Source organism: Eriocheir sinensis, chromosome 29 (genome assembly GCF_024679095.1).
Source record: "Eriocheir sinensis breed Jianghai 21 chromosome 29, ASM2467909v1, whole genome shotgun sequence".
Lineage (NCBI taxonomy): Eukaryota > Metazoa > Arthropoda > Malacostraca > Decapoda > Varunidae > Eriocheir > Eriocheir sinensis.
Window position 1 is genome coordinate 8,596,832 of NC_066537.1, and position 13,740 is coordinate 8,610,571.

Sequence of the window (13,740 nt, forward strand, 5' to 3'; positions counted from 1 at the left end):
ACACACTGGACTTACACAATCGCTAGTTTTGAAAGACTTGCAACATACAATTACAAAAGAAATCAATAGTATTCATGACAGATTCAAAAGGTGTACAAATAGTGGAATCTTACCCAGACTGCCCAGGTGGGAGACTTCCATCTTGCTGTCACCGCTCTCATCAGATGACACTGTCTTGGGCTGACTCCGAAAGAACCTGCAACACATGAGAGAGTGGCATTCCCGCCTCCCTTACGGCCCCCTCGTGCCCACTCCAGCACCATGCAGCCTAGTCTCCTGCCACTACACCCTCCCTCACCCTCTTCCCCCATCCCTTCCTTCCTGCCACTACACCCTCCCTCACCCTCTTCCCCCATCCCTTCCTTCCTGCCACTACACCCTCCCTCACCCTCTTCCCCCATCCCTTCCTTTCCTGCCACTACACCCTCCCTCACCCTCTTCCCCATCCTTTCTGCCACTACACCCTCCCTCACCCTCTTCCCCATCCCTTCCTTTCCTGCCACCACACCCTCCCTCACCCTCGTACCCCCCACCTTCCTTTCCTGCCACTACACCCTCCCTCACCCTCTTCCCCCATCCCTTCCTTTCCTGCCACTACAACCTCCCTCACCCTCTTCTCCCATCCCTTCCTTCCTGCCTCTTTCCCTCCTTCCCCATATCACCCTCAATCTCTCCCTGCCTTAGCCTGCATCACACATCTACCTCACCATCATCCTCTGTCTGAAATCTTTATCTGTTTACTCCCATCCTCATCATCACATTTTTTTTTTTCATTCATTGATTCAAATTTTTATATGTCCAGTTTTCATACCCTGCATATTCTTACTGATATCAAAGCAGCCATTTAGCTATCTGTAACTAATTTCTCTGCCATTATTCACTCAGTGTACTCTTGTTGACATATCCCAGTGGTGACCTGACTGGCCTAATCCTGTGACATGCTCCCCTTGACCTCTCAGTGACCTGTTTCCCTGCACCAGTCCATTTATCCCTCAGCGCTGTCACCCCCACAGCCACCCATCATTGTCCTGGCTTTGCTGAATAAGAATAATACTCAAAAAGTCTCATTGCTAAAATAATCCAACTTAAACTTTGTAAAGTGACTAGCTCAGCTTCACCCTCTGTGTGTCACCCTCCTCCTCCTCTACCCTCACACAAGCATAACAGTAACAAGCAAATAGTGTCTTGTGAACACCAAGGACATTTGACAGTCAAGGCATTCCAAACAGGGACATGGAAGTAGATATGACAGTTCTAGCAGTAATAAAGCTGACATGCTCTTGCCCTCAGAGACCTCTCATCACACCATGTCACATCATCTCAAGGCACAGTGGTGGCAGGTGACAGCACACCTTTGCCACACCTCACACTGGGGCAGCCAAATCAGTGAATGGGGAGGAAAAATTATATTTTCTCCAAAAATACTTTATTAAAGTATTGTACAGAATTCTGTTTGCAATGCAGTTAAAGGATGACTTTTTGCAATGAATTCAAAGGACTGAGACCAAAGTTGACCAGTGAGTAAGCCAGTGCTTGCGTGCATGAGATAAGAGAACAGCCGCGGCGAGCAGCACAGCCCCACGGCAACTCAGACCAAAGACACACACAACGGCAGCCACAGCCAGGCCAGGAGGGTGTGGCAGGGGCAGGGGTGGCCAGCCATCACCAGCACCACCACCACCTTTGCCCCTGCCACTGCCTGGCCTGGCCACGGCAAGGCTGACAACACCAGGCTGATGCAAGCCTGCACAATGCACCATCACCGAGGGTAACGGCTCACTTTGGGTGTAGTCACAGAAAACTATGATTTCATTACACTTGCAAATCAGTGTATGACAACAGCCCAGCCTAGACTATTTGAGACAACAGTGTTCATAATGACTACCATCACTGTTGAGGCTGCTGTGTGGGTGAACACCGAGGCGCCTGTGTGGGTCTCTGAGAGCAGGATAACCATTGTAGCTACAAACAAATATGCACCATAGAAAGTGTGTCCGACTAAGAGCCTGACCGCCGGCCCCTCCCCCAGGACACACATCCACAGGTGTGGCCGGGGTGTGGTGGGGGAGGGGGGGGGTCTAGCCGTAACACTAGTAAGCTGTGTCACAGGACTGGCATTTGGCCTTCCTTCATCCCTTCCTTCATTGAGTCTCTCTTTCCTTTCTTTTTCAACACCAATACAACCTTCATAACAGTAATATTAATAATAATAATAATAATGGAGATCATTACACACCCTTAAACATAATACTAACATATTATGAAAAAGTAGCTGGTAAATGTAAGCTCTCAATACTACTGGTCACATAAATGTATGAATATATATATTCAATTAAATAATATATACATCCTCATTTATGGTTAATATTATAGGTAAAGGCACTATAGGGTCTGACATCCAAGTATGAATATGGATAAAGGTACGTAAAGGTGTGGCAACACTTCCACCTTAAGACTTCTTGTAACAATCACTGAGAAATAACGGTAACAATTCTCTCCTCGGGAAAAAACAATACTTAGTTCCTCTACAAGTGAGCTGCTGCCTGATGGACTGCCTGGCGCCTGGCATACAGTGTGTGTCCGAGGCAGTGTGAAGACCACCTGTCACGCACACACCAGGACCTTACACACACACACACACACACACACACACACACACACACACATCCAGCCATTCATGTATAGGACCAAACCAGTCAAAGTTAAACACACATCCGTCCAATCTCAATCATGTAACTAGATATTCTTTTCTTCTCCACGTCATTCTTGGGCTCATGAGAGACTTTGGCTGCAACAACGTAGTACAATTTGGATAAAATGAGAAAACAAATTGACAAAAATGAACACCTGATACAAATTGTCTCTTTTCATGATTCCTAAACACTAACTCAACCTCAGACATACAGACAGACACACATAATGACTAAATGACAGACTCGCCCATGAATGCCCTCACAGCCACTGACCCTATGCCCACTGTTCCTGATTCTTCATATGTCATGCCCCGAGATTTGATTTTCTACTTTTCTACTACTCAGTAATCCCCACACATCCTCTGCGTGTATCGAAACACACGAGAAATTAATCAAGACCTTTTAGAGGTTAATCGCCGGCTGCCTGGGATTGAACCCGCGACCAGCGTGACGGGAGAGCCACTCCTTACCGAGCCGGCCAAAGAGGTGCCCCGCTCGCCAAGTGGGTTATGGGAGGCTCCCTTATCAGGCCTAGTCACCGCACTACACATACACCAATATAAGCATAGCAGGGAACCCTCACTCCTGACCTCTCTGACCTCCTTGACTCTCAGCATATGAAGAATAAATGCCAACGATGAACGGTTTGAGCTGGAACAACTTCTTAGTCTAAACTTGTACACTATACTATGCGTTGTTCCTTATTCTTTCCTCCACTAAGAATAATATGGTGTTCTTGCCCTACTTTTCTTTGTATCTTTGAACTGTGCCGCTCCTTCACACACACGAGCAAAAGTCTTTCCTATCCCTCGGTTCCCCGTCGCTCCTTTCTGCACGAACACTATTCTCCTGCCGGCAATGGTTAATTTACGACTAATACCTGAAGTGTTCTTATTACTAACTACTTGGCCTTTTCACAAACTATGGAAGTTATAAAAAAAAAAATTGTCTCTTTAACTAGAAATGAGTTGGATGATTAAAGAGATGGATGGAAAAAGATGACAGGTAGCAAAGGTCATAGTAGTAGTAGTAGTAGTAGTAGTAGTAGTAGTAGTAGTAGTAAAAATAATAATAATAATGAAAGTAGTTGTAGTTGAAGTAGAATAGCATAGTAGTAGTAGTAGTAAAAATAATAATAATAATGAAAGTAGTTGTAGTTGAAATAGAATAGCGTAGTAGTAGTAGTAGTAGTAGTAGTAGTAGTAGTAGTAGTAGTAGTAGTAGTAGTAGTGGCACAGAAACTGATAAAATAAAAAAAATAAATAAATAAAAATAAAAAAAAACAAAGGTAAGCTTGTAGCAAACGAATGAAAAAAAGAAGAAGTATGAATGAATGAACTTCGTGAGAGGGAGAACTTCATCATCACCACCACCACCATCATCACTATCCCACCATCATCATCATCATCATCACCACCCTCAGAGCCAGAGCCGAGACTTATGACACAGCTTACCTATGAATGGTCTCAGAGTAGTTGAGGTGCCCATAGCTGGAAGGGGACTCAGAGGAGGAGGTCACACTCTCTTGCCCCTTCTGGACCTAGAAGAGTTAGGGGTTCACACATGAGCCTACACCACACAGAAGGAAAATGGGAGGCTGGGACTGTGTGCACCTCCTCCTCGCCTTTGCTGTGCCCCAAACCACCACCGGCCCACACAGCGTCACGATTGGCTGTGCTGTGGGGTTGCCGTACGTAGGGGAAAAGTCAAATTGTACAAGTCGCACACACACCGTCCCTCGCCTCCGCTGATTTAAAGCAATGCAGCAGGAGGGGTCAGGAGGTGGTTGCACTTGTTGTTGGTGGTGGTGGCGGTGCGAACGAGGGCAGGCAAGTGAGGGAGTGGGGTGGAAGTGCGCACAGGTTCCCGGGAGCATGGGGACTGTACCTCTGAATGGTCTCATTGTAGTTCAACTTGCTGTAGCTGGACGGAGTGGAGGTGGAGGGGTAGGACTCATAGCAACGGTCATCTTGGTGAGGGGAGATCTCCCCCATAACCACTGAGGCCTGGTCCTGAGTGGTGGGAAACTGCGACCACATCAGATATGTTGACAAACGCTGCTCGATCACTCTCGCTCTCCCTCTCTCTCTCACTCTCTAATATGCACTATCATCTCATCCATCTTTCACATCAGACATCTTGATAAATCCCACTCATTCATTCTCTCCCTGTCCCTTTCCTCCTAATCTATTTTTCACTCTCCCTTCTTAACTGCCTACTTCTCACAGTCCCTTCCCTCTCCTCCCTAATCTACTTTCTCACTCTCCCATTCCTCTCCCTTCTCTCTCCTTTCTATCTCCCTCTGAGCCTCCCTTCCCTCTCCTCTAATTCTCCTTTCCCTCTCCTTCCTGTCTACTGTCTCACTCTCCCTTCACTCTCCCTTCTCTCTCCTCTTTATCTATCTCTGAGCCTCCCTTCCCTCTTCTCTCTGCCTACTAAACACACTGGGCATCTTCACCAATTCACACCTACACCATTTCATTTAGTACCCAAATCAAATATAAAGAAACATTGTGGGAAACTATGCCGAGATATAATAATGAGACGGTATTATTTTCCACAGTTGTTTGTTTATTTTTACTGATGAGAATACTAAGAATGGTGGAACTGACTTGGTACATAAACACTGATTCCGTTCACTCTTGTCTCACCATTCATCATCTCACTCCTGTTCCCTGTGCTGCATGCTATCATCACCCTCACACTCCCATCATCACCCTCACACTTCCCATCATCACCCTCACACTTTCCATCATCACCCTCACACTTTCCATCATCACCCTCACAGTTCCCATCATCACCCTCACACTTCCCATCATCAGCCTCACAGTTCCCATCATCACCCTCACACTTCCCATCATCACCCTCATAGTACTCTCCTTTATTATCTTCACACCTGTCACTCTGCCTGCACTGTCCTGCCTCTTCTAGTTCCTGCTATTCCCTTCCCTGACTATTACGTGTGTCCTCGAGTACTCTCCTCTTCCTCCTCTTCCTTCTCTCATTCATTTTTCAACGCATATTCTCTCATATTTCTCCTTACATTCATTTATTTCCTCCACCTCCTCCTGTCTCTCACTGCAAGTTCCTAACATTCATTTCTTAACTCTATGTAATTCCCTTACTTGACTTCACACAATACTCACATTCAAAATTATCTTGAATTGACCAAAATAAGTGGAAATATACATAGTTTTTTATATTATAATTAAAATGTTAAAATAATCATTAAATTAAACTTTGCAGACACTGAAAATTCAAAGCTTTATGACACATGCAGGAAAGGTAGAGAAGAATTTGCTATGCTCCCTCATTACAGATTATTCCCCCTGCCCACAATTTTTCTTATACCAAAAAAGTTACAGGTCAAAGTCTAGGAAAGAATTCTGAAAAAAAAAATTATCACATGCCGATGACAATATAATGTGAGGCAAATAAACTACTGTCAAAGAAAAGATAAAAAAATAATCTTCATTGACAATACTTTTTTATACCTCAATTCAATTTCTCAGAGTTCTGTTACTGGTGAGCACTAGAGTCAAGCCATTTCAAGTAATCAATTTGGGCGTTTGGTTCCGTTTTCTCCTTTCAGCTCTGTTGACACTCCCAACACCTATCTTTCCCTCTCATATGTTACCTATAGCTAACATATGAGAGGAAGGGACAGGTGTTGGGACTGTGTGGCAGAGCAGAGGGGAGGAAAGGACCAGCGGAATCGAATGCCCAAACGGACTATTTGAAATGGTTGGACTATAATAGGAACTTCAAGCACACTACCCTCCCTCACTATCACAGAAGCTGGTTGAGAGCCTCCACCAAGGTAGACAGCAAATAGAGTCCATCTTTTTAGGAGCAGCGAGTAGCGGGCTTTTTTATTAGTTTCCTTTTTTTTGTGCCCTTGAGCTGTCTCCTTTGTTGTAAAAATATTAAAAAAAGAAAGAAAAAAAAAGACAACCACGATGCAGACACAACACAACTCTCTTCACCAGAGGCCTCTTGAAGGACCTGAAGTTTCTTAACACAAAGTATTTTCTCCAGGAGCGGCACCTTTGGCAAGTAAGCGCTACCTCCAGCCTTGCCTCAGAGGTTTGGTGCTTCTCACAGGAGTTGTGTTCCTCGGTACATGTTGCCTTTCCCGTGGCTGAACCTTTCCTTGTCACTGCTTTGTCCTGCCTCAATTCCTTGCTGTATGACCTCTTCTCACTCCGACAGTCTTCCCTCTGATTACACTATTTCTCACTAACCACCTCTGCCCTCTTTATTTTCTCATTGGGATGGCCTTCCCTGAGGCCAAATCTTGGTCATGTCTTCAAGACTTCTTGCGAGGTAGAGTTTTCTGACAAGATAACCTTTTCCAGAGACAATTAGTGGCTGGAGCACTTCAGTGACTTGCTGGTAACTATCTCATTAAGTTTCCCCTGTGGACAACTTACAAAGATCCTTTCTACTTTCACATTTCATGATGCATCAACCCCATCAAGTTATGATTTTGATGCATCTGGTCACACAGACAGTACAGAATGCTTGCTTCCAGGTGTCCAAAACCAACAACTTCATTCTAGTCTTAGTAACAGTAAGAGAGCAACTCTCACAGAATAAATTTTTTACAAAATTTGGAAGTTCTCAATCCCTCTAACCAAACACACGCACACACAAAAGAAAAACACTCTGACACTCAGTCACAAAATCCCCAAGCCATCCAAACAGTTCCCGCAGCGGACACTCACCGTGCTGGGGGGCGCCGGGCCGATGGGGGGCTGCGGCGCGTGGTTGCCGGGCTTGTTGTGCTGGCGGGGGACGAGGAGGGAGTGGCGGTTGGTGGTCTGCGTCACATTCTTCTCGAGGTTGTCCAGCTCGTCCACGATGGAGCTCATCATGTTGGCCAGCGTGCGGCGACGCATCTCCTGCGAGCCTTTACTGGGGTCCTTGTACGAGGCAACGGGCTGTGTGGAGGAGGGAAGAGAACAGTTATTGAAGGTAAAGGAATGAGATGGGGAGTGACTAGAGGCTTTGGTAATGAAAGGAAGACTTACTATGAGTGAAAGTGAGTTCTAAGATAGCTTTTATTTTTTATTTTTAGTTAAATAAATATGATGAATTTTTAATATTGTGTTGATGTGATGATTGTAAAATATATTGATGAAAGAGAGAGATTTACATAGACAGATAGAGAAAGAGCAAGAGAAAGAAAAAGAGAAAGAGGGTTAATACAGAAAGACACACACAAACAGCCTCATCACTTAAGGAAAAAAACAAAGGCACAGTAAGAGAAAGTATCATAAAAAATAAAAAAACAGAAGAGTATGATAGGCTGACCCTTATACATTGTTAGTTAGTCATATGTACGAGTAAAAGAGAAGTAGAAACACACTCATACACTGTCAGTAGAAAAAACCAAAGGCACAGTAAGAGAAAGCATCATAAAAAGTAGAAAACAAAAGAGTATGATAGGCTGACACTTACACATTGTTAGTTAGTCATATATATAAGAGGGAGGTAGAAACACACTCACACACTGTCAGTAAGTCATGTATCAAAGAGAGGTACAGACTGACCCATACACTGTTAGCTTAGCCACATTTGAACGAGAGATAGAGACATTATACTCTTTCAGGACACCTCTCCTCCCGAAATTGACCTCTCTTTCGGCCACCTCTTTTGATTCTTTTTTTTAGGAGCAGCGAGTAGCGGGCTTTTTTATTATTGTTTCCTTTTTTTGTGCCCTTGAGCTGTCTCTGTTGTAAAAACAAAAAATCTATACACTGTTAGTTTAGTCACATTTGAACGAGAGATAGACAGATTTAAACACAGTTAGGTTCATCTATACACTGTTAGCTTAGCCACATTTGAACGAGAGATAGACAGATTTATACACAGTTAGGTTCATCTATACACTGTTAGCTTAGCCGCATTTGAACGAGAGATAGACAGATTTATACACAGTTAGGTTCATCTATACACTGTTAGCTTAGCCGCATTTGAACGAGAGATAGACAGATTTATACACAGTTAGGTTCATCTATACACTGTTAGCTTAGCCGCATTTGAACGAGAGATAGACAGATTTATACACAGTTAGGTTCATCTATACACTGTTAGCGTTCATCTATACACTGTTAGCTTAGCCACATTTGAACGAGAGATAGACAGATTTATACACAGTTAGGTTCATCTATACACTGTTAGCTTAGCCGCATTTGAACGAGAGATAGACAGATTTATACACAGTTAGGTTCATCATATTTACCTTCGCCAGCAGCTCAATGATCTCCTTCTGAGCCTTCTGCGCCTCCTTCATCACCTCTTCCGGCAGGGGTGTGGGTGCTTTGTCCCCAGGATCCAGGAAGATGGCTATGTCGCTTGGGCCCTGACAGACGCACGCACACACAAAAAGAAAAATATAGGGTCACATATTAGCTATTTTATTTCCTTAAGTATACATATATGGTTTTTTATAATATTATGTGCTGATGTGGTGATTGAAAAATGTATTCATGAAAGAGAGATTTACATAGATAAAGAAAGAAAGAGAAAGAGGTAGAGAAAGAGAAAGGAAGTCCCCTCCACATGGCTGTACAGATAAATAAAAGAAAGAATAAGAAAGAGAAAGAGAAGAGGGAGTAAAAAAGAGGAAGTACCTGACACAGCTTTGCATAGATACATAGATAAAAGGAAGAAAATGAAAGACAGAGAAAGAAAGAGAAAGAAAAAGAGAGAGTGAAAGAGAGAAAGAGCAAAAGAGGGAAAGAGAGAAGTCCCCAAGACAAAACTGCATAGATAGATAGAAAAAAGAAAGACAATAAGACAGAGAAAGACAGAGAGAGAGAGAGAAAAAGCTCCCTACGCACTACACTACACAAATGAGGAAGCCGGAAGAGGGAAAGTTGAGAGGAGAAAAGTTACACAGCCCGTCACTTCCACGTAGGGCAGAGGCGCGGAAAAAAAGTTTGCCGCGAGAGTTAACGCACGATCAAGGAAGCTCGTCAAAACTACAGGAAGGGAAGTAAAAAAACAGTAAAAAAGTTAAAGAAAAAACATGATAACTTCGTAAAAAAAACTTAGGGTGACGAAAAACAAGTTGGAAGGAGGGATAACTTGATACAAAACTGAGAGAAGGGAAAACAAGAGGAGGGAAATATGTTAACTTGGCGGGGAGAGCGTGAAACAATTACCACGCAGCCTCGGGAGTTTGTGTGAGAAGTTTGAGGGAGGGGGAAGTTAGGCGTGTCCGTGAGAACCGAGTTTGTGGAGAGTTTGGGAAAAGTTAAACGGAATTACATGAGTCCCTGGCTTCAACAAACTTACGTCAAGGAAAATGTTATGAGTTACTGAAGTTTGGGGAATCGAAAAATGGCCAATATAATCTTCGCAGCCCTGATTTCCTTCCTTTTTCTCTTTCTTTTTCTTCTTTTTTTGTATCTTATGTGGCTGAAATATTACTCCAAAAAGCATTGAATATCTAAGGAACGCCAGCTTTTTGTCTATCTCGTATTGCTCCAAATTTAAAATACTTGCTCCAAAAAACACCAAGTAATCTAACCAACTGTAATTTTTTTCTATCCTGTATTCCTCAAAAATTTAGTCAAAATGCCCCACAAAAACAAACGATTAATGAACTACTGATTTTTTTTTCCTGCACTGCTAAAAATATCAAAATTCTTAGCCCAAAAAGTCACAAAATAATCTAAGAAGAACCCAAGATTCTTTTATAACTTGTATTGCTAAAAAAATTAAGCCAAAATGGTTACCAAAAAAATGCTAGATGATCTCAGCAGCCATATTTTGTCAAGAAAACACCAAATGTTAAATATTAAAAGATAAAATAATAATAAAAAAAATAAAAAAAGAACAATCTCACAATCTTACACCCCCAGTACAACCCCATGACTCGGCCCTCACCTTGAGAACCCTGTGCTGGCCGATGATGGAGTCAATGCGCTTGGTCCAGGGGTTGACGAAGCACAGCCACTCGGTCTCCAGGGTGACATAGCTGCCGTTGAAGGTTCGGAAGCGGTAGGGTTTGCTGCGGTGAGGTCTGCCCTGCTCTCGAACCACTGAAAAGGGAGACGGAAAGTTTTCAATAGCTTCTTTAGAGAGCAGCACTTAACCCGGTAGCAGCGACGGGCCAAATTTGCGGCTTTACCGTGTACCAGCGACAGGCGAAATTTGTGCCATCATATAAACCCAAAAAAATAGATGATGCATAAAATGATCACAAATGCGTTGATATATATTATGAAATGGTTTGCATGAGTGATGATTTTTTCTCATTTTTCTCACTTAGAGGGGCCTTTAAGAAACATGATCCCCGCAGCTACCGGGTTAAAGATTCCTCTGTCTGATGCTAGCAATTGTCTCACTCTGGGAACTCACGGCAAATATTTCGCAACACCACAAAAATAGCCAAGTTCTAATGAGTATTTTTCACAATCAAGGAGCAGAATCCTTCTCAAACTATCACGAGGCTTATAAAACTATCCAGGGAAATACTAACACAACCTCTATGACAGCCTTATCAAGTGTGGGTGTGTTAGCCCTGAAATGTTTGAAAATATGTACCTCAAAGTCATTTTTTAACAATTCTTTTAAGGGTAAATTTATGGCAAACTGACTTATAGGGATGCTACTTTGGGAGTGTTGAATTTACTCCTCAAATGAACATATTATAGTAATCCTTCCATTCCTTGCCTTCCCTTAACACCCTCTCCTTCTCTCTCTCTCTCTCTCTCTGTTTCCTCCCTACTCTAATCGTCCATCTCTTACTCACTTCCTTCTTACTTTTTCTTCTGTTTTCCCTTCCTTCCTTCTTCTCTATTCTCTTCCTCACTTCCTCCTTGCTCTCCCTCTCTCTCACTCTCTCCTCCTCTCTCTCTCTTTCTGTTTCCTCCCTACTCTCATCTTGTCTCTCTCACTTCCTTCTTACTTTTTCTTGTTTTCCCTTCCTTCCTTCCTCCCTATCCTCTTCCTCACTTCCTCCTTGCTCTCCCTCCCTCTCACTCTCTCCTTCTCTCTCTCTCTTTCTGTTTCCTCCCTACTCTCATCTTGTCTCTTTTACTTCCTTCTTACTTTTTCTTGTTTTCCCTTCCTTCCTTCCTCCCTATCCTCTTCCTCACTTCCTCCTTGCCCTCCCTCCCTCTTACCCTCTCTCTTCCATGCTATACGAACACCTTGCAACTGCCTCAACTTACATAAATACATCTCCCAACACACACACACAAAGAGAGGAGAAAAAAAACATGACAGGATAAAAGTCTGAGGCCAGTTTTCCATCTAAGTCACACCTGCAGTGGAAGAGGAGGAGGAGGAAGAGGAGGAGGAGGAGGAGGAGGAGGAGGAGGAAGTACGCAGAGTCTCCGATGTCGAAAGAGCTATGGAGTAATTTCTGAGGCTTGGTCGACATCGGAGGAGGGAAAGAAAGGAAGGAAGAAAGAATAGAGAAGGAAAAGAAGAGAGAGAATTATAATAGCTTGCAGGTGTCAAAGGGGGGGGAGAAATAGGGAGGAAGAAAAAAAGGAAGAGGGGGGTCAAGAGCAACATGAAGGAAGAAAAGGAGGAAAATGGGAGGTAAGGAAAGGAAAAAAAAGATACTTGAAGAGAAGGAGGAGGAGGAAGAAGAGGGAGGAAATGAGGAAGGGAACAGAGGAAGGAGGAAAATAGGAAAGAAGAAAAAAAGAAAGAAAGGAAAGTGTAATAGAGAAAGGAGGAAGGAGAAAAATGAGAAAGAGAAAGAGGAAGAAACTGGAAGAAAGATGAAGATATGATATGAAAGGAAGAAAAAAAAAAAGGAGGAAAAAGGAAAATAAGGAAGGAAGAAAAGGAGAATGGGGCAAGAGAGGACAGGGTAAGGAGGAAGAGGAAGAGGAGGAAGAGAGGAAGAAGAAAGAATAGATGAAAATATGACAAGAAAGGACAAAAAAGGTAAGAAAATGACAAGTTAGGAAAGGATGAAAGATATGAAGCAATGGAAGAATGTATGAAGAGGAGGGAGAGGAAGAAGAAGAGGAAGAGGAAGAAAGAATAGATGAAAATATGACAAGAAAGGACAAAAAAGGTAAGAAAAGGAAAAGTTAGGAAAGGGTAAAAGGGATGAAGCAATGGGAGAATGTATGAGGAGGAGGAGGAGGAGGAAGAGGAAGAAGAGGAGGAAGAGGAAAAAAGATGAAGATATGATACAAACATTAAAGAAAATAAAACCTAGAATAAAATGAACGAACGGAAGAATTGATACCGAGAAGAAAAAAAGAAAAAAATACGATCAAATATCAGTTTTTTGACCTTGATCTTCTTCCTCTACCATAAAAAAAAATATGAAGCCACTAAATGAACTCACTCCTCTTAGCCTCCATTACTGTTAAAAAGAAAGAAAAAAACAAAACAAAACACCAAGCATCCTTTTTTTCCCCCTTCACCAACTTACACCACTAAAAAAAAAAAAATGCCGCAAAACACAACACCCCAAACAAACATAAATCAATCACTCACTCTCCTCGTACGCCTCCTTCAGCAGCGGCAGGTCCTCCGGGTGGTAGCAGTCGAACACGGAGTTGCCGGTCAGGTCCTGAGGGAGGTGGCCCAGGTACGGGATCGCCTCCGCGTCGCATCCGAGAAGTTACCCGCGGCTGAGTGTCTGATGCTGAAGCTGCCCATCGCCGGTGTCTCCTCGGGAACTGTGTGGGGGAGAGGGTGATGGGGGGGTGATAGGGGTGGGTGATGGGGTGACTGTGTATGTAGGGGGGAGGAAACTTTGTGTGTGTGTGTGGAGGGGGAGATTGTGTGTTTGTGAGAGTGTGTGTGTTATTTTGTCTCTGTATTTATTTTCAAGTTTTTTCATTCTCTTTCATTCATTAGTTTCTTCATTCTTCAATCTAACCACTTCTGCATCCGTTCATCCTACTGTGTATATGTGTGTGTGTGTGTGTGTGTGTGTGTGTGTTAGTCTCTTTTCCCATTTATTTTGTCATCTTTTCGCTCTTTTCATTCTTTCTTTTCTCCATTCATCCACTTATCCACCCTTTCTCCTTCCACTCTCCCTTCCTCCATCCCTCCC

At 43.2% G+C, this 13,740-nt stretch overlaps 1 protein-coding gene across 30 annotated transcripts in view; it reads right to left on the reverse strand.

Moving 5' to 3' along the window:
• LOC127004981 (period circadian protein-like) overlaps nucleotides 1-13,740 on the reverse strand; it is a 141,040-nt gene that overhangs the window by 11,756 nt on the left and 115,544 nt on the right. For 5 of the 30 annotated variants that reach the window (XM_050873369.1, XM_050873378.1, XM_050873376.1 and 2 more), the window contains exons 12-14: nucleotides 7,421-7,636; nucleotides 4,581-4,720; nucleotides 114-196 (exon numbers count right to left, since the gene is read on the reverse strand). The exons of 15 other annotated variants lie outside the window; for them this stretch is intronic. In XM_050873369.1, the coding sequence (XP_050729326.1) occupies nucleotides 114-196; nucleotides 4,581-4,720; nucleotides 7,421-7,636 (439 nt within the window). Of the gene's footprint in view, nucleotides 1-113; nucleotides 197-4,147; nucleotides 4,234-4,580; nucleotides 4,721-7,420; nucleotides 7,637-8,940; nucleotides 9,061-10,592; nucleotides 10,748-13,740 lie in introns of all 30 variants that reach the window. 10 more of the 30 variants (XM_050873375.1, XM_050873381.1, XM_050873357.1 and 7 more) reach the window with 8 other exon arrangements.